We start from the raw sequence: 22,063 nt of genomic DNA on the forward strand, positions 1-22,063 counted from the left end.
GGGCGATCAAAGGATCGTATTAAAAAGGGACTTAATCAACGTAAAATTCACCTAATGAGAGTTTTAAAGGCGAGAGGTGACTAAAATTAATATGAACGAATCATTTATTTTTCAGACAAATACTTTATAAAGATTCGGTAAACAGATATAACAAAAATATTTTTTTTTGAGTGTGACCTAGTGACATAAAAAAAACCACTAAGTCGACAAACAAGCGTACGGGACCTGATGATAAGCGATTACCGTAGCTTATAGACGCCTGCAACAGCAGAAGCATCGCAAGCGCGTTGCCGACCCAATCCCCATTCCCCTCCCCAGGAGCTCTGGTCACCTTACTCACCAACAGGAACACAATACTGCTTGAAAACAGTATTATTTAGCTGTGATCTTCTGTAAGGTCGAGGTACTACCCCAGTCGGGCTGCTCCATATTTTGAGCAGGAAATTCCTGCTGTGCCCTACCTCAGTGAAATTGTTATGACACTAAAACAAATTTTAAGTAACATTATATCAGAGATATAATAACATTATTTTATAGTACTTAGTAATTGTATAAGGGAAGAGCGGGACCTCCAACTACAGGTATTGAGATTCTTAAAAGGGCGCAATGCCAACAGTATGTATAAAATTACTTTTAAAGCAATAAATTAGATATTTTTTTATCAGAAGATCAGCATAATTTAAAAGCAAAATAATCAAACGAGTTTTATAGCTGTACCCTGCTACGCTTGTTTTTTTTTTGTCGTACCAACTCAGAAACCTTTGTGGGCTCAACACTTTGCTGAAGATCATGACACGATCAAATGCATAGTTTACGATTCTATAAAGGACATACAGATAAACATTCATTTATATATATAGTTGTAAATAGAAGACAACGTTTAACAATGCTCCTGCATTATACAAGTAATACTTAACCCAGTTACGAAGATCCCTAGCGATTCCATGATAATTTAATTTAGATAATAGGATATTACGATTACTCCTACTATATGGAATACTACATTGAAAGCGCTAGTATAATCTGCGTAATATACTGAATCAATTTCTTTATTAAACCTTTTTTTATTCAGTGGTTCAAATCCAATGTGGATAAGACAGACACATCATATTAAACTTATAACATATTAAAATTATAAAGACGAAAGTTTTTTTTATTCTTTGTAATGGATAAACAAAAATGCTGGACCGATTTTAAAAATTATTTCATCAGGAGAATAGGTACTACGTAATCAATGAGTGACATAGGCTACATTTTAATAGATGAAAACTGAATGGACAAAATCGTCTAGTAAGAAGCCAGAAAAAAAATTATACTATTAACATGAAAAATTTATTGATTCCACATAATATTTAAAACTAACTACCGTAGAAGCACGTTAGGTCTGAAAAATTAATTCTTTTATTGAGCATTTTACGTAACAATGTGGTGAAAAACTTAAAGGTTTTACACATATCGTAATTTGATGAATCAGTTTCCTTATTTTTCATTGAAGCTTTTCGGTAAATCTGTAAAACAGCTCAAGAGATTACCGAAAGAACATTTACGTCATATGAACCCCTGTTGATGGTAAGAAACGACGTTTGAAAAGGGACTTGTCAAAATGAAACATTATTTTAACAGAATTCCAAAAAGGAGTTCTCAATTCAGTTTTTTTTTTAATGTATGTTACCTCAGCACTTGAACGATGATTTTCTTTTAAATCGAAACTTGGTGTGTGTCAAGTGTTTCAATTTAAAAATTAACTGAGATGTAACTGCTAAATAAAAGATATGTTCGAACCTGGTTCGATAAATAACCACAGCGTATATTACGAATGACTTACATTGTCGAGCGCTCGGGCGCTCAATCCGAATCTGCCCGATACAAAAAATATAAAACGAGTATAAAATACTTTTCAAGTTATTTCTCATAATGTGTATTTACTGGATTATATTTTCGTCGACTTATGTTGTATAATACCGCATAACCATGCCGATTTTGATGTTTCTTGTTCTAAACAAAAGCAGGTGCTTGTTTTGTAGCCCGATTTAAATATGATCGAGAATGATTATTTTTTTGAGTCATCTTTGATCACGCGTATTTGTCGCGTATACGCCAATTTTTACGCCTACTTACGTTGTATTACTTGTTGATGTCATTGAAATCTGTTGTTTTTGTTTCGTTTCCGAGTAAAGACTATTATTTACGTTATCGTGAGAATGTAAAACTAAAAAAAAAAAATATTTTTGATTAATTTTAATATTACATTTGTAATTTTGTACATGGGAAATACATTAACCAGTTACTAAAAAACTTTTCTAATGAGTGAATTTTTCAAATTATAAGTTTAACGGAATAATAAAGTTGAGTTAATATAATTATGTAACTTATTTTCATAAATGAAATAGGAATGTAGGACGGATGCAGCGTACACCCGTCACAATTATAACAGATTAACTATAATTATGTATTTAATTTTTGTATGTATGTAATATGTGTCTTAAAGACATCACGCTGTATAAGCAAATTTAATTAACGAATTCTTAGAAAAATGATCTATCAAGCAGCCTGTACACTATCGAAGACAGATAAAAATATATAACAAAGCTGATGAGCAAATTGATCACATATCTCGTCCCTTTTAGAAGCCAGTACGTAATGAAACATTTCATTTGGAGCATTCAGGAACATTCTTCGCACATGTTTTATAAAAGATCAATATTATTCAAGATTTGACCTCAGTGAACGTTCAGCTCTTGTTATATAATATGTTAAGTAACAAGGAGTTTAACCGTTCACATGTATATTCATATTTATTAATTAATTTTCAGCTTTGTTACAGGGGTTTTGACATGGTCATGGAAGGACTGTTTTTTTAGAGTGAGGATTGACTGAGGACAAAAACAAAACTAAAACCTTGTAAATTGGTAGTATTTCAGCAGGCCAACCATTTAATTTTAGTGGAGTTATTTCAAGAATGTTAGATTGCTATTGTTGTAATCAATTTGTTTAAATTAAATAAAGTTGTGTTCTTTTAATACCATATTTTAGGCGGTATAACTAATTATTTATTTTGTTCTGCAATGTCATAAAATGCAATGTATAACTGGGCACAAATATTTCAATATTCCTTTTTAAATTGATATTTTATTAACAAAAAATTGGTCGAATGCTAAACATGAGCAAGTTTGACTCGGTTAAAGCTGCTGACCGGGCAGAGGCATTCGATTCAATTACGAACAGATAGAGACGCACAAATATAATTGACGTTGTAACACCAATCACACAAGACGCCTATACATGTATCTACTTCCTAACCGCTTTTCTATGCCCTTTTCTATACCCAAAGGTTTACTGGAAGAAATCGCTCTCTTAGCGATAAGACCGCCTTTGTACATCTTCCTCTAATTGTACTTTTGTTTGTATCTTTTAGTGTTGTAAAATAAAGCATATTATTATTAAAATGTTCATTTATACTCTTATTTTAGTATTTATTGTTAAAAAATGTCGTAGTTTGTCTTTTTTTTTGCTTTAGATAGTTGATTACAATATAGGGTAATCTATAACATAACCCGTAATCTTATATAAATAAGCGAGAATGGCTCGACCAATTCGGCTAATTTATTTTTTTGTATGTTCCTTAAGGCCCCACCCATACTAAAAATAAATACTATTAACTTTTGACAGAACGAAGTCTGTCCGGGCAGCTAGTACCTATCTTAATAAACATTGAAGTAGATCAATTGTAGGTATGCTAGCGTTACATTAAATAATTGTTCTTTTTTTTCTTTTTCTGTTTTTGTATTTCAATTAACTTTTTAACATTTTCAAACCACTCGTATCAACTATCTAAAAACTACTATAAAAAAAAAAGATTTTTTTTTTATATAAAACATATCAACATATAGTAAAAACTTGTTTTATGAAGTACCTTAATTATAAAGAGCGTGCGTATTATATATAGCCCATGTTTAAATGAAAATCTTTACAACTATCCTACGAGTCAATTATTATACGCATCAAGTAATGAAATCAACTGTTCCACTCGTATTTATTATAGAGGTAATAATGGGTTAAACAATTTCTCGATTTTAATTAATTCAGTTGTGTTTTATTTTGTACGACGTAATTGTTTGTGAAATAATTAAATTGTTAACTGTTCTATAATTATAAAGACGGGCGGATGAGTTGATGACTTTATTAATTCAATAGCGAGAGTTACGTAGTAATTCGCAATTATGTATTTATTTTGCAACGACTTTCGGGATAGGGTAAGGGCTTTCAAATAAAGTGGTTACAGAGTTGGATCAGTGGGTAATCATCGGCATCATGGCTGTCTATTTTTGTAGTTTTAATAATATTAAGTACAATTAATATAGAAACTAAGATTCCATGATAACAGCACTCTATAATTCAAGAGTTTTTAATTACACAGGAAACGCAGATTATATTAATATACTAGCTGACTCGGCAAACGTTGTCTTGCCGCTAAACGCTATTTAAAAATAGGGGTTGGTGGTAGAAGAGTGAAAATTTTGGGTTGTATGTATTTTTCAACGCCAAATCATAATAAAATAAAAAATAAATAATTTATCTAAAAATAAAAAATAAATTTAGGGGTGGACTTACCCAATATGCACACAAAATTTCATGAGAATCGGTCAAGCTGTTTCGGAGGAGTTTAACTACAAACACCGCGACACGAGAATTTTATATATTAGATAATGTGTTTGAAAGACGGAGTTGTAAATAATTTGCCATAACGATATACTTTCTACTTGGTACACCTGATTACCGTTAAGTGAGAACAATCGTTATTTCTTGATGAGTTTTAATTTTAATTATTGGTTGCAAACAAGCTTACCGTTCATCTGTTCAGATATTGGAAGCGGTTATCGTATATAACAGGAGTATTACAAGCTCTTTGCTCGTTCTAACCCAACTGACAGCACAGCGCATTCCTCAAGTGCTTTGGCTACCTTACAAGACTATTAAGAACAGTATTGTGTTGCCGTGATCTTCTGTAAGGTGGTCTACTCCAGATATTTCCTGTAGTGGTCTTAATCAATTTATAAAGTGACCTTGAACCCATCGAACATGAAATTGTAACGTGATATTGATGACAAATCGATTCAACTGGGACCGTTCAGTTTTCTTCGCACGAAACCTCCCGGTACTAGATACATTTGGTAACAATCGACATAATTTTATTTATTGGCATCGTAACGGCACCTGGCCTTGGAACAAATGTGAATTGTGACGAGATAAAAACCAGTCTTAGTCGGTATATTGTAAGTTATATGTTTCATTCCGTATGACGAATTTTTGTATAAATTGATACTTCTTTACAGAAAACTGTGAATAGTAAATAGTGTAATAGTAATATAACTTTAACGGAGGCAGAGCACAGCAGGAAATATCCTGCTAAACATCTGGAGCAGCCCAGCTGGGTAGTATCTCGACCTTACAAAAGATCACAGCTAAATAATACTGCTCTGTGGTGAGTTAATAGGATGGGAGTAGGGTCGGTACCTGTACCTAAAGTAACTACGAGTCTTTCGTAATTTTACTTTATGAATCATTTTTGATAGACCTTTCTGGAACTACGAGCTATTTAAATGTTTATAAGCAGATATACATATTTTTTAATTGTTTCTTTAATTAGGTAAAAAGTTAACTTAGAGAAGTTATGGAGAACAAAATTTTATAACGTAAATTTTTGACGACAAAAGTTTAACTCTCGATGAATTAAAATCACACGATTCTAAATGTATTACAGTTCAAAACGTTGAACATTCGACAATTTCTGTTCAAAGTGCTTACAACGAATTTTTACCGCGAAACGAACGAATTGGCATTTCAATTCTGCTGAAAGGTTTTCATAGTAAAAGTATTTTGTTACCTACAGTTAATTTGTAAGAGCAATATGGATGTTTTATTATGATTTGTTATTAAATACTAAAAAAGATTAATCACTTTAAAGTTTTAATTTGTAAAATGACGATTCGAAAGTGCTCATGGGGCCTATTTGAATAAAGTTGTTTTTTATTTTGATACTGGTGACTAGTTGATGTATTAATAACAGCCGTAGGGGCTGTAATAAAGACCTATAAGACTTGATTTAGATTTCTCTTTTTTACTAATATATTTTTTACTAATATACATATAATTACTACTCTTACTACTCTATATATATATATACCTAGAATAGAGAAGAATCTTTTACTAGGCGACAAAATCATTCTATTTCAAACTGTGTACACTAAAAATTATATTGCGTTAATCAAGTGGTTATGCAATGATGGTTGTGTAAGACTGCAGTTATTTCACCTGTAGCTATTCATCTACTACTAAGATTCACGCCATGGTTTTTTAACATTAAGTATTTACATATTTCAATTGCATTCATAAATATTTATCAATAATTGGAATTAAGATGTTTTGATAGAAAAATTGCAAGTATCAAAAATAGTTGTAGTAATTAATGCACAAAATTTAGCAGTTCTTGGAGAAATCGTGTATTTTTAACCTATTTCTAAAAAGGAGCATGTCGTCAATTTGACTCAGAACTCCGTCATTTATTAAACAATAGGGAAAATATCACCCCTAACGGTGAAAACTACACGTGGATTTGACGTCAAAATGTAACCCAAAACTTTTGAACTTAATTTAACTTCGTAAATTTTAATGCACTTTGGCTAACAAAGTGACAACACGTATGTGAGTGGTTCTTGTCCCAAGGTGTCCCTTGAGGTATCAGCTGTTATAAGAAGACCCTCGCTATGTGTTTCGACGCGGTAAGTTAACAATAATTATGAAGAGGAGTTTACATCCTCACAAAACACCTATTTTGAAGTAAACAACAAGATTACACCCATGTGGGGACATCCTTGTTAATTACGTGAGCTGTTGGAGGGGTCAAATGAAAGCTCACCAAATCTCATTAAACCGAGGTGGGATAGTCAAAAATCTCACAACAACTTCAAAAATATAAAATATTACAGATATTACAAATAAAAAAAGATTTTGAGTTGTCATTTTGCCCTTATACTCAGCGTCAATCTCACGTAAGGGCAAGGTCCAGGCAAATCTCACTAAACTGATCGTAAAATAGCTCATGTAATTAATGGATGCCCCCTGTTTGTCTACAAATTTTACATTCATACATTAAAAATGTAATATTTTTATTTAAGTAGCGTTTTGATGTAGTTTTAGCTGATTTTTGGCACAGCAGGAAATATCCTGCTTAAAATGTGAAGCAGTCCAACTGGGGAAGTACCTCGATTTAACAGAAGATCACAGCTAAATATTACTGCTTTCGAACAGTGCTGTGTTCCTATAGTGACTAATGTGACTAGAGCTCCTGGCGGGAATTTAGGGGTAGTGTTGGCAACGCCCTGCTTCTGGTGTTGCAGGCGACTATAGCGGTACGGTAATCGCTTGCCATCAGGTGAGCCGTATGCTTTTTTGCCGGCCTAGCTGGATAAAAAAAAGTTCGCAGTGCCCCCTGTAATCTTTTCCAGAGTGTAATATATTTATTTGTATGTATATACGTGTTTTAAATGTACATTTTTTTGAAACAAAATATTGAATATACAATATCGATATGAGCCGGCAATCAACAAAAAAAAAAAACAAGCGTTAAATTGCCTACCTTAGAAACAGAAGACTGTTTGTACAAAACATGAAACGTATGTGGATCACTACATAGTATAAAACATGCTCGCTTCCCGCTGTCTGTATGCTTAGATCTTTAAAACTACGAAACGGATTTTGATGCGGTTTTCTTTAGTAAGTAGAGTGATTCCAGAGGAAGGTTTATATGTGTAGTATAGTAGAGAACACTGATAGTTATTGCGACCGTACGAAGCCGGGGCGTGTCACTAGTTTTATAGTAAATGCAGCCTATTTTCGTAATAGTCTCGGTAAATTTTAGCGTCTAAATATAGAACGAGTTTAAGCTTTAAGCATGTCGTCAAACTATGCCAAGCACTTGTTTCTGAGAAGGAAGCGGATGCGGGGGTGTAATGATTCTGTATATTATGTACCTATTACTATAAACAATGCACTATTTATGTTTTGTTTCACTTATAATACTGTAATGTATTTTTTTCCTAGAGGTATACAATAATTATACGCTATTTTCCTAGGTTCCGTCATGTAACATAGACACGACTTGACTGATTTTATACATTACTTTTTCAAGTTTTCTAATACTTTGTAGAAGATATTTACAAAAACAAAGAATAAAACTCAACTTTAACACAAAATGGTGATTAAGATACACAAAACCACAATCGAGGAGACGAAGACAAACATCGATGTGGCCTACACAAACTCTTACTTCGTCATGAGCGAAGATCGAACCCACGATAGTAAGAACCTTACTTTGATCACTACTCCAACACTTGAATTTGCCACTTACAAATTTTAATTTGAGTACTTGATTGTAACAGCATTAGACAATTAACCGTCGGCTGTGATTGTGAATATCTAAGTGAAGCGATGTCGTTAGTTCTAAGCGTCGATAATAATTACGAGCTTTGAAAGAGCTATTTCGTGACTGTAGTGGTGAGTGCGGGCTTTATGTCGAACTAAATGACCCGAGTGATTTCACCTGCCTTCGTGTCTACTGGTCTATGTCCTCGAATGATGTTCAATTTATCGCATATATTATTTCAAGAAAGTCTACCTATTTGTTAGGTAGACTTTCTAAAACAAATTGTAAAAATAGTCCTCAATTTGGGACGGTTTCAATGGGAGAGGAATCTCTCCTATAAAAACATTTGTCCTACACGCGACCCGTTGATACATCAGCACGTTGTTGTATCCACTGCGTGCATGCCGTCATATTGTCGAAATTTAATTCTATGAAGTAAATTGCTTACAAACACTAAGTTGGTTTTATTTTTATCGCAACAATCACGTTGTATGTGTATTTATAATCCTAAAAAAATAACCTAAGATTCTGTATAACATTTTTATTCTCAGTTTGTGCAGTCCTTGTGGGTCTCCCCACCGTGCCTCGGAGAGCAGGTTTAGCCGTCAGTCCCAGTTGTTATCATGTAGACTTGATAGCGATCGTTACTCATAGTAGGGAATATATCCGCATTGGAGCAGCGTGGTGGATTAAGCTCTGATCCTTCTCCTACACGGGGAAAGAGGTCTATGCCCAGTAGTGCGATATTACAGGCTGAAGCGTATTTTTATTCTCAGTGACTTCACTCAGGGCCATTTCTGAGTCATTCACTCACTAACACTCCCCTTGTAGTTCCTAATAAACAGGACACACGATATGCGGCGCGATTTTTTACGACAACGTAAAAACCGAGCCTACAATAAATGAAATTTGATATAATGATGTTTGATTATATATGCAAATACCCTAGCTATGTTAATCACATCCCTAGGGTCTATCTATTAGGGTACTTATAGATTGGATCTCGGTACAGTACAACATAATGAATGACACAAACAGTAGAGGATGCAGTCAGTGGACATAATGACCGTCATTAGTCGGCCTTCGCGTCGTGTGACGCGTCTTCAGGTACAATGTAGTTAGTGTGACGATGGTTCCAAAGTTTCTAGTAAGATTTAATTATTTTTAAACATTTCTTGAAGTTAACTCTATGCTCTATGGTAAAAAAACAAAACGAGTGTGCTTTAGACCACACGACTAAAGTAAAACTTACGAGATCTAACTCTCTCTCTTTCTATCTTCACTAACTTATATCTCTCTCTCCACTTACGTTCGTCTCGCTCGATCACGCTTTTTGTAACGCCTTCGTTACGCATTCACCAGCTTATTTCCAAAGTCAAGCGAGAATTAAGAAGTTTTACTTCAAAAATATGGGGAGTGAAATCGCGTGAAACAGTAACGCTGAGGAGTAACGTGACAGGCCATAAGAGAGGTTTCAAATAGTTTTTGGGATATTTGTGAAAAACCAAATTCCCTTTTTTCACATAACTGTTTATAACTATTGCAATTTTTGTAAACGGTCCATAAATTTTCTCAAAAAATATCCGCCTGCTATTCTGAATCGAATGACACCTCGATTATAATTTTCGGAGAATACGAAATAGTTTTGACCTAAAAGGCACTTGTTGACTGGATTACTTTAGGGTCTGTGGATAAGTGTGAAGCTGCTGTTAAAGATTCAGTTTTTCGTATAGATGAATAAAAAGCACACTTACGACGCTATCCTTATATTTAGGACAGTCCCACAATCATCGAACGTCATGGAAACCCTATAATGGATCCAATTTAGCAGATTGTCCCTTGTGTCACGAAGGGATTACTGACGCGCTGAATACCGCTAAATTGTTTTGTATGAATTGATTTTACACACGGGGTTTATAAGCGTGTTATCGTTATATAAACGAAAATAAAGCAAATAATAATTGTTTATGTTGCAGTCAAAACTCTTAACCAGTCAAAAGCACTATTGACTAGCAAAATCAGTCAGAAGTACTTTTGACCGTTTGCTTTAGTCAATAATACTTTTGACTAAAATAACAGTTAAAAGTACTTTTGCCCAATGGAGCTGGTTAAAAGTACTTTAGACTAAATGATTCCGTCAAAAGTGGTTTTGACCGGTTGTATCAGTCAAAACTCTTAAAAAGTTAAGGTTGTCGATAAAAATAACGACAAACGCACATATAAACTTTTATATTACTCATTATTAGTGGAGAATGTGCTGATATTAGAACAAAAATGAGTGACTACGAAAAGAAAGAAGGCTTTTTCCAAAGAATTTTAGCGATGGAAGATATAGTCATTTCAATGTGATGACAAAAGAAAAATTTGAAAAGTTTGCAATGGATGTGGAAGACGCGAAATTTAATGAAAAAAAAAAACACCAGTTTGTGGTATAAAAAAATTAGTTACAAACAGAACCTGTCAAATATTTTTGCCGGCTGAGGAAATCTACGACATTATTGATGCTGCTCATATTTCTATAGGGCATGGTGGTCGCGATAGACTTAAGAATGAAACGGCACAAAGTACGCTAATGTTACAAAAGAAATGATTAATATATATTTATCAATGTGCGAAGTATGCCAAAGGAGGAAAGCAAGAAAAGGATGGATCAGGCTTAGAATCTGATCCTGCACACTGAAATGAACAGCCGCTGCCAAGTCGATCTGATTGACATGCAGTCGCAAGAAGATCGCGGGCATAAATTTATTATGGTTTATCAGGATCATTTGACTAAATTTATTCACATCTAACGAGTTAATAGTGCTTTTGACTGACGCTTTTTTGCAGTTAAAACTACTTTTGACGGAGAGCGTCAGTCAAAAGTATTTTTAACCGCGAATTTGCAGTCAAAAGTACTAATAACCAATAATTTTCAGTCAAAACCACTTTTGACCAACTTGTCCAGTCAAAAGTACTTTTGACTGATTTCGCTAGTCAATAGTAGTTTTGACTGGTTAAGAGTTCTGACTGCAACATTTATAATAATATCGTAAAAAATACATACAAACTGAAATGACTCAGTGACTATAACATCGATTACATAAAAGATTCTCGGCTACACATCCGATCCGGCATTCACTAAGGAAAAAATCACGTTAACCTCTCATACCGAGATATGAGAGGCTAAGGATCTATGAGAATTTGGTGTCCATCTGTCCATGTTTTTGAAGTTTACTCTTTAAGAATCGATTTAAATGTAAGGCCCCGGTATAAAAAAAATATAAGGAGTAAAATCTAGTGAAAGAATGACGTTATTTTTTTGTTACGTTTTCTAATAACGCAACTTACATGGCTATTCTTGATATGTATTTTTTTTTGTAAAGTTTGTAAAGTGTATTGAATAATTCAATGTCGCCTGGAGCAAGTCCAAGCATAATGCTTTCGAGGCTTACGTTAATCGTATCATATACGCACATCACTGTTGCTTGCTCTTTATTGTGGTCTATTGTATTCTTGCTTATCTCTTGCATTGTATTTTTTCATACATTACCGTACCTACTCACATTTCATCGGTAAATAGATATTACATGCATTGATGCTATACATATGTATGTCATGTAGTACTTAGTATCACTGCATAACAAATAATTGTGTTTGCTCGCAAACGAAAAAAAAATCGACTTCAATTACATCGAAGAGTAATACAACGTAGATCGACGAAAAAATAGTAATACTTTGTTCGTATTCCATATAACGCGACATTATAAAATTGTAGAATTATATACCTAATGTTCTACTGTTATTTCTAACATTTTGTTAGCGATTGTAGGCAGAAATTTCATAAAAGGCCTGTCGTCGATTCGCGCAAAGCGCTGACATCGCTTATTACGGCGGGTTTTTTAGTTGAAGCGGATTTATATTGAATTACGGTTTATGTATTTTTTATTAAAAATATGTAATGTTCATGTTTTCACACAGCTCCGATGCACGACTGGAGTTTACCCCTTCAGATCAACTGTCTAAATAGGCACAAAACGGCTTACTAGTCTAAGAAATATATTATTACTATATCAAATTGTAAATAAATGAATCCAATAACGCCATCTATCGGAACCTAATTGCGTTATTAGAAAACGTCTGAACGCCATCTCTAACAAGGTCATTCGTTCAGTAGATTTTACTGTTCAATTTTTTCATTCCGGGGCCTTAAATGAAAATCGATTCTTAAGGAGAAAACTCCAAAAACAGTCAAGTAAATACGCCATATCAGATATAGCTCAAAAAGTTCGAGTCAAATCTCAATTATATTTAAATGGGACCACATGACAAGCACCACCTATCGATTAAAAAAAGAATCATCGATATCGGTTCACCCAGTAAAATAGTAATGAGGTTAATATAACGTTGGTCGACGTAAAATAGCCAAGTAAATACCCAGTATTAGCGATAACTCAAAAATTAAAAGCTCAAATATATTTATAACAAATAAACTGCTACTCTCTACTCTAGTGGAATATTGTAATTTGATCGATAGTGAACGCAGTAATTTCATTAAATTTTGATAGATGGCGTTGTGGCAAAGTATTGAACATGACCACAGTCGTCTTAACATCGTCATGTAAATACGTGTCATCAAAGATTACTCAAAAATTGCTCATTATATCTCAATCATATTTAAAACGGACGACATGACAAGTATTAGCTTTTGATTTATACAAAAAAGATCAAAATCAGTGTACCCAGTAAAAAGATATAACGTATAATACAACGTAGGGTGACGAAAAAACCGTCAAGTAAATACGCAATATTAGATATAACTCACAAATTACTAATCAAATCTCAATTAAATTTGAATGGGACCACGTGACGAATAGTAGCTTTTAATTTATATAAGAAACGTCAAAATCGGTGCACCCAGTAAAAAGTTATGAGGTATAATACAACGCAAGGTGACGAAAATAATGTCAAGTAAATACGCGTTATCAAAGATTAATCAAAAAGTAGTTATCAGATCTCGATAAAATTTATATGTGACCACATGATAAACATCAGCTTTCGATTAAAGTAAAAATTATCAAAATCGATACACCCAGTAAAAAGTTATTGCGGATTTTCAAGAGTTTCCCTCGATTTCTCTGGGATCCCATCATCAGATCCTGGTATGGATCCATGGTACCAAACTAGGGATATCCCCTTTCCAACAAAAAAAAGAATTATCAAAATCGGTACACCCAGTAGAAAGTTATGTGATATAATACAACGTAGGTCGACGAAAAAAGCGTCAAGTAAAAACGCATTATTAGATATAATTCGAAAAGTAGTTGTTAGATCTCAAATAAATTTAAATGGGACCAATCGGCACACACCACCTTTCGATTAAAACAAAATTTGTCGAAATCGGTCGACCTGGTCAAAAGTTCTGATGTAACATACATAAAAAAAAAAAAAAATACAGTCGAATTGAGAACCTCCTCCTTTTTTGGAAGTCGGTTAAAAAGCGCTTTACACTCAATAACTCACACTAGGATTTTTTCATGTGTCTGATGTCTGAAAACACATAATACATAAATACAGACGCCCAAACTACAACAAACTTCTATATAACCTACCATACAAATGTCGTAAGTGGGGATCGAATCCACAACCACCAGCGCAATAGCAAGTGCCGTGAATGCTGCCCCAACGCATCGTCATATATTGTATTTGGTATTACGCGGACAAATAAAGAAGGAAATAGGAGGTATAGGCGTGTGTGTTTATATATATATATATATATATATATATATATATATATATATATATATATATATATATATATATATATATATATATATATGTGTGTGTATGTGTTGTAGTCAAATAGCATCTCAACTGGCAAATTCAGTTGAGCCTCCAATAGTCCGTTATGCTCACGAAGCGTTAAATTTCAAAAGCGAGACTTATTCGAAATTTAAAAGTGAACTGTTTTCTCAATAAAGAAACCAGTGTAAGTTAGACAATAGTGGATATACAGTATAATTACGTAAATACACTTACTTCTGACTGTGAGATTGACTCTATCAACGTAAGCGGTTTCATTCTCCACACTGCACTCGTATAGCCCTTCATCTTCGACACCGACCTTTTTGAGGAGCAGGCTACCATCTCCCTGCAACAACAGATCTTATATAAATAAATCTTAATAATTGTGTTTTTCCGCAAGTAAATAATCCGATTTCAATTACAACGACCCGTAATACGATGTGGGTAGTCGATAAAATAGTCAATTAAATATGTATTATTAGGAATAACACAAAAAAGTCACTTCACCTCAGCCTAATACCACCACTGCTGGACATAGGCCTCCACAAGTTCGCGTCAAAAATGACGTGAACTCATGTGTCGTGCCCATAATCACGACGCTGAACAGGCGGTTTGGTTGAACTCATGTGTTGTGCCCATAGTCACCACGCTGAACAGGCGGTTTGGTTGAACTCATGTGTTGTGCCCATAGTCACCACGCTGAACAGGCGGTTTGGTTGAACTCATGTGTTGTGCCCATAGTCACCACGCTGAATAGGCGGGTTGGCTTTGTCGCACCGAAGACGCTGACACAAAAAAGTATCTGGATCAAATTGAAATGGGACAACAAGATAAGCGCCATGCCAGCTTTCGATTAAAAATAATCATGAAAACAGGACACCTAGTCAAAAGTTATGAATTGAGATAATTATCTTCTTTTTTTTAAGTCGGTTAATAAAAAATGGCATATGAAGGTTAAATATTATATTATATACATCTCGTTCAAACAACGTTGCTCGAGGCTACGTTGAACATTTGAAGAGGGGGTAAAACGTTGACATTTACAACGTTTTGTCGAGGAAAATGATTCAAAGGTTAATGTGTACGTATGTTTAAAATGACTATAGTTTCTATACCACGAAATTAAGACCGATAATTTCGATTATATTATTTTAAAACTGAAGAGAATTATTTTGAGCAGTAAGATAATTAGGGTAAAATTTTTTTTATATTTTCTCGTTAAAAAGTTTTCTGAAAAAAGATAGGTAAGTAATTATTATTACTAAGTAAATAAGTAAACGCCTCACACTCAACGGCCTTCATTAGAATTTAATCTGGTGTCGTTAATCCGGAAACACACAATACGCAAGCACAAACGCCCAGACAACGGTAAACATCTGTGTTGCTTATACAAATGTGTGCCACGAGCGGGGCAAACAACAAACCCGCGACCGCCAGCGCAACAGCCAGTGCGGTGACAGTTTTTTTTTCTTTCGTTTGTGACGTCATAGTTCTGCTTCGTTAAACTATATACCTATTTGTTACTAGAATCTCACCGGCTCCTGATGGTTATATTTTTTTATTTATGTCAAAATGGACTGATACCACCACCACCACAGCTACCACTGTAGAGTTCCGTAATAAAGCATAGCATATATCCGTTGACGACTAGTCCGTTGGCGCAGTTTGTAGTGGCCCTGCTTTCTGTTCCGCGGGTTTCGGGTTCGATTCCCTCCTGATTCTGGCTGTACTATGTGTATTTATATATGTATTTCTTCTATGTTTATTTATTTTAAAAAAAATATATTTAGCTATAACAGTCGGTTGTTACTTGTAACACCAGCATTAAGTCACCTAACATGGGAACAGACGATCGTGTGTGTATGTTATAAGATATTTATATTTATACTTTTTTTTAAACCGTACGAATTTATATTTATATTTTTATATGTTATTCATAATACATATGTTTCGAAACAATATAACAGTAAACAATAAATTCGTCCATTTTAGTTAAACACTCGATCTCAACCAATTTCCATCAAAGTTGTGGCAAGTCGTGACAGACTACAACAGAGAGCTCTATTATATACGTAGATGTCGGCCTTGCGGTGTTGCCTTGAACGACGATCGATATACCTACATTCTATCCGTCGCTAAAAGTCAAAAAAAAAAAACTACGGTGAAATTTCTTTCACAGGTAGGTATAGTGGAGCTCCGATAAGAATGTAACGCAACATCCGCGGCGCAGGAGGGCCCTTATAATGAGGGCGCTAGAAATATTTCACTTCGTATGTTCGTTCGTTCGTTTTATCGTGGCATTTTTCTTATGAAATTAAATTAAAGTTTTATTTTATGGAATTTTAAAACTTGTTAAAATTTTTTAAGCTGGATCATTTTTAATGATTTTAAGAAGGGTTTTAATATATTCATAATTTTAATCAGAAGGTAACGTAACTTACGACAGCAAAGCGAGAGCAAGATTTTTGTACTAATTGTCATCAAATTGCAATTAAATTTAATATCTCTGGTAAATAATCAGTAAACACAAATATTGGTGGCCTTTATAACGATTAAATAGCTTTCGGAGTTACTTTTCGAACAAATGTTTTTGATAATAATAATTAATATTGACGTCTTACATATTACAATTTCAAACAATCGCAGTGCTTTGATTGCGCGATTATCATAGACTGTTTAGTTTTGACGACTAATGTATACTTTTCAAAAGAGACTTAGAAAGTGATTGTAATTTATTTTTTGATATACACATTGTCTTATTTCATTTTTATTTCTTTGAAACATTGATACAAATTTTTGTACAAACTAGTTGTGCCCATCGGTTTCACTTGGCTCAATTTAAGGAAAAACTTTACCTAAATATTACATAGCCTATTTACAGCCTTCCTTAGTTAAATTGACTATCCAACACAAAAATAATTTTGAGCTGAAAAGTTCCCGAGATTTGCGCAAAAAATAATAATAATAATAATGATAAAAACTCTTCAGCGTTATAATATTAGTAGATATATGTTGAAACAAATTACTAACGCATTTAGTAAGAAATTGTACCTAACATCAGTATATAGTCAAATAACAGTTTAAGCTCCACAGTTAAATCTCTACTTCTAATGCAGATCATCGCGGGGTCGCTTAAGATCGAACAATGCATAGCATCATATATTTCGACCGCGCAGTCAGCTACACATACCGCACTTGGCAGAGCGCAGAGCCAAGATATGCAGTTTTATATTACAGCCATTTAGGTAACTTAAACGAAAATCTAAGATGAGAAAACTTAGTGAATAAAAAACTTAAATTATACCTAGCCTGGTAACTGAATCTAGTGCTTATAAGTTAAGAGAAAAATAGTCAATGTAATTTTCAAAAGATATTAATTGTGTTTTTCACATTGAGATTGAATCCCCTGAGGATTAAGATTCGATTCATCTCAAAAATACTTTTAGGAATGATATTTTGACCAACAGTGGGATGTTTTGCATGCTGTACAATGTACAGTATATCCATTAATGAATACAATAACTAAGCTTAAAAACTGTTTAAAAAAATTATATAGCCGTACAGTGATTACCAATTCATTATACAGAATGTACGGTAATGAAATTCCTATCGAAAGCTATTTATTTGTTAACATTCAATTAATTTTCGGATGACTGTCCTAACATCGTATTTGGTAGTGACCGTGCTTACGCTATAGGGTTGTATAACTCTAAATGATTAAATCACGATCCGCCCAAGAAAAAGTACATGTTCTGCAAGTTCGTAGCCGTGTTTCAGTACATGCAATGTTAGGCCTGCGACACCGAAGCAGTTTCCCAAGCGTGGGTTAATCTATACCAAGAACCGCTTTATTATATATTACTGTCATGTATGTGGACGTATGAATATTAAATATTAGGTTACTGCAACTTTAGTAGTTTATTAGCGCAATACATGAAATAGTGATTTAGTAGTACAATAATTACCGACATATAAGAGGAATTGACATAAGGCGAGGTTCATTTCTACAAAGTCAGCCAGAGGCGCCCTTGATCTACTCGTTCAGAAACCCGTACCTACTAAATTTAACAATGTCTAACAATTACCATCGGGTTGGTCAATATTGAATAAATATTTTTGTAAATTGGGTATGAATAGTTTATTTTGTTACCAGTAACTTTTGTAAGTGTACGAGTGAGCTCTGTTAGAATTTTTTATTAAGTTTGAACTTGATATTACATATATTTTCGATTTTATTAATTTACTAGCTGTGACCGCGACTTCGTCTGCGTGGAATTTAACAAAAAAGTTATTTTTCAGTTTGCAGAGTTATAAAATAAATAAATTTCTAAAGTAAAGCCTAAGTAGGCATAATAAATCATAGTAACAAAAAATATAATCCAAATTCAAGTATCAACACAAATCGAACAGTCTATTTCCACATAACGTAGCATGACTTACAACAAAAAAAAAAAAGAAAAAAGAAACACACGTTATTCATAAAAGAAAATCGATTCACAACAGTTATTCAACGAAACTTTTCAGTTTCATTGTTTTTAATTCGAACAAAACTTGATTCGGCATGCGAGCGTGTTCCACTGTTGAATATGATTTACAATCAGTTAGTTGTACCTAAATAGCTCGGAGCAGACAGATACGCTAAAATGATACATACAGTTATATTCTTTATATAGAAGTTATGCATTGTCTCTTACTTGAATAACTTAAATAATACATAATAAATAAATAAATATATTTTAACATACACACGTTCGTCTGTTCTTAAGTTAAGCAACTTAATGCTTGTGTTATAGGTAAACATCCGACTGTTATAGGTTAATATTCTCTTTTGATAAATATACATAGAAATAATACTGATATAAATTTATAAATACAAATATTACACCCAGACTGAGGCGGGAATCGAACCTGCAACCCGCGAAACAGAAACCAGGACCACTTCAAACTGCGCCACGGGCTAGTCAACTTAAGTATTCTATCTTGAGTTTATAGCTGCTTTTTAACATAGGTGCTATTTACTAATGTTTACGCGAATGTTCACTTATTATAATGAAACAACTTTTTTGGATTTTATCGCTGTTTATTAGGTCCCCCCGTCCCATCATTCTTCCCGTGACCATGGTTGCTGTAAAGTACTCGAAACGTTGGGCATGTCAAAAACCTAATAAACCGCGATAAAATCAGAAAAAGTTGTTGTTAAATTTTTCACTATACGATCCACTGATTGTTTCTGAGAAACGCAACTTCAAAGTCCCTATTTTAAGCAACAGCCTATTTTGATATAATATTTTTTTTTTCTAATAAATGTACTTACATGTATATGATACCACGGCACGACCCCACAAGAATTTTTTATGTCTTAATTTTAAGATTACTTTTACTAGACTCGAAGTAGGAATCTAAACAAAAACCAAAAAAAAGAAAGAAGGCTTATTGTTAAAATTTAAAAGGAAAATTCTATCTTAACTGCTGTATGGCTACGGCAGTAAAGAATATAGCTACCCCTTCTCGTCCCGTGGGTTTCGTAAGAGGACTAAGGGATAACATAGTTCTACAACCACCTTGGAACTTAAAAAGCCAACCGATGGCGGGATAACCATCTAACTGCTGGCTTTGAAATACACAGGCCGAAGATGGGCATGGTCTTCGGTGCGACAAACCCAGCCCTGCGGTCACCAACCCACCTGCCTAGCGTGGTAACTATGAGTAAAACACATGAGTTCACGCCATTTTTGACGCGAACTTGTGGAGGCCTATGTCCAGCAGTGGACTGCGATAGGCTGAAGTGAGTGATTTGATTCTATGTTAAGTTTTGTTTTAATCTTTTAGGTTCAATCTGGCAGAACAGGAATAGTAGAACAAAGCTTGTAGGATACGCGAGGTCCATAAGAAGAAAAACTCTAAATTTAAAAAATTAAAAATAAAAGAAAATTTAATAACTACTATATTTGTTATATTATTTAGTGGATTAAAGTATGCAAAGTGTGTTAAATAAAGTTAAATTATTCAAAGTTATGCAGTTCAATTTAGCGGTAGGAGGGCTATGATTAACATTTCACCCCGAGCCCTTTAGTTCACGACACGGTACTGCCTAGAACACGCACGTTGTAAAACGTGTCATTAAAACTGTTTTTATTTACGCTCCTTTTTAAGGCAAAAAGGGTCAGTTTTTGGATAAATTTCTTTTTTTTTTTACATAATATATGATATTACTTTTTATGTGAATACATAACATAAATTATTTTCTTTGGTCACATCATAGCTTTAGAACGTCTTTACAGATTTCATTTATTTATTTTTCTATTTTTCTAATACTTTCCAGAAGTTCATATAGAATCAAAAAGAGAAACTTGCACAGATTTTAGAAAAATTAGTGATTAATTTCACGCGTTTAACAGTCTGCCACACAGGACAATGTCATGTCGCATCCGTTTTACGTATAATATAAAAAATGAACCATTTGAGAACGTTAAAAAGTACAAAAACATGCATAAGATTACCAACAAAGGTTTCATGGAAAGAAAAACTTTAAAAGTTCATCAACGAGCCAGAAAATTCAGGACAGTGTAAAAGTACTTTTTTGTACGAAACTTTGAAAACATACAAGACGTGCCGGGTTCGCTAGATTAAAATAATATTTAAAAAACGGAAAAATATAGGGCAGTATTTCGTACACTTTGTGTTATTAACACTTTTTTTTAATATTATAAAGCATATATAAAAAATACATTACTTTAGAGTGATATTATTTTAGATATTTTAATTAAATACGTGATAATTTAAGCCTAGCACAATTTACACCTATCTTACACCTTTTTTTATACAACTATGACACAAACAAGCGTACGGCTCACCTGCTGGTAAGCGATTACCGTAGCTTATAGACGCCTGCGACACCAGAATCACGGCAAGCGCGCTGCCGCCCCTACCTCCGATCCCCAGGAGGATCACAACACTACTTGATAGCTGCATTATTTAGCTGTGATCTTTAGAAACAGGCGACTGTACCTACGTGTATGTTAAACTTTTTTTTCCTTTTAATTAATAAAAATTTAATTAAAAATTAAAAAAAAAAATAATGTGTATGCGTGTATGTTTAAGTATCGTATTATTTGTATCTACGTGTGTATACATTATTATGTATGTGTGCATTTATATATTGTATAATTATGTATTTATTATATATTATAGTTTTATTCTCAATATGTTTAGATTGTACACGCGAATTTTGCGACTCTTTTATAAGTTTCCTGTGGCAGGACTACTGGAAGAGATTCCATCATGGGATAAGTAGTGCCTTTGTACCAGCATTGTTTATAAGAGCTATTTCCTTTTGCTATCTTAGTGTACTTAAATTGTTAAATAAATAAATAAAAAACCCCGACACAATAGCCTGAGTTACCTTTAAAAAGTAAAAAATAATTAAAGAAACTCAATTTTGAAGTACCTAATAAGTGCGTACGAGTATTAATAATTCTAAAAAAATACATCGCGTTGGGGGACCACTACTTATTTATTACCTACTATTTATTTTTTCATTAGTATCACATGCCTACCTAAGTCTTTTGTCCGAGCCTTATTATTTTTTGTGTTAAAGTTAAAGTAAATTGATATATGTTAAAGTACATAAGTACAATTTGGAAAAAAGGAATACTACGGAGCGGGCGGCACGGCGACAGTGTGCAGTGTGTGTAGGTAGGAGCGGTTCCCCAACGCGATGTATTTTTATATAATTGTGTCAGTATAAAATTTTCATTAATTTTTGTTAATGAATGTTTGTTTCATTTAAAAAATTTCAAAATTATGTTGTTACAAATCATAAAAATCTCATTTTATATTTAATAAACTTTAAAGCTT

The 22,063-nt window shown here is 33.5% G+C and overlaps 1 protein-coding gene across 1 annotated transcript in view; it reads right to left on the reverse strand.

Moving 5' to 3' along the window:
- Nucleotides 1-22,063, reverse strand: part of LOC123656449 (Down syndrome cell adhesion molecule-like protein 1 homolog) — a 112,165-nt gene that overhangs the window by 17,808 nt on the left and 72,294 nt on the right. Inside the window, exon 3 of the mRNA XM_045592132.1 lies at nt 14,441-14,552. Coding sequence (XP_045448088.1) covers nt 14,441-14,552 — 112 coding nt within the window. The remainder of the gene's footprint in view (nt 1-14,440; nt 14,553-22,063) is intronic.

This window comes from Melitaea cinxia, chromosome 9 (assembly GCF_905220565.1).
Source record: "Melitaea cinxia chromosome 9, ilMelCinx1.1, whole genome shotgun sequence".
In the NCBI taxonomy this organism is placed as follows: Eukaryota; Metazoa; Arthropoda; class Insecta; order Lepidoptera; family Nymphalidae; genus Melitaea; species Melitaea cinxia.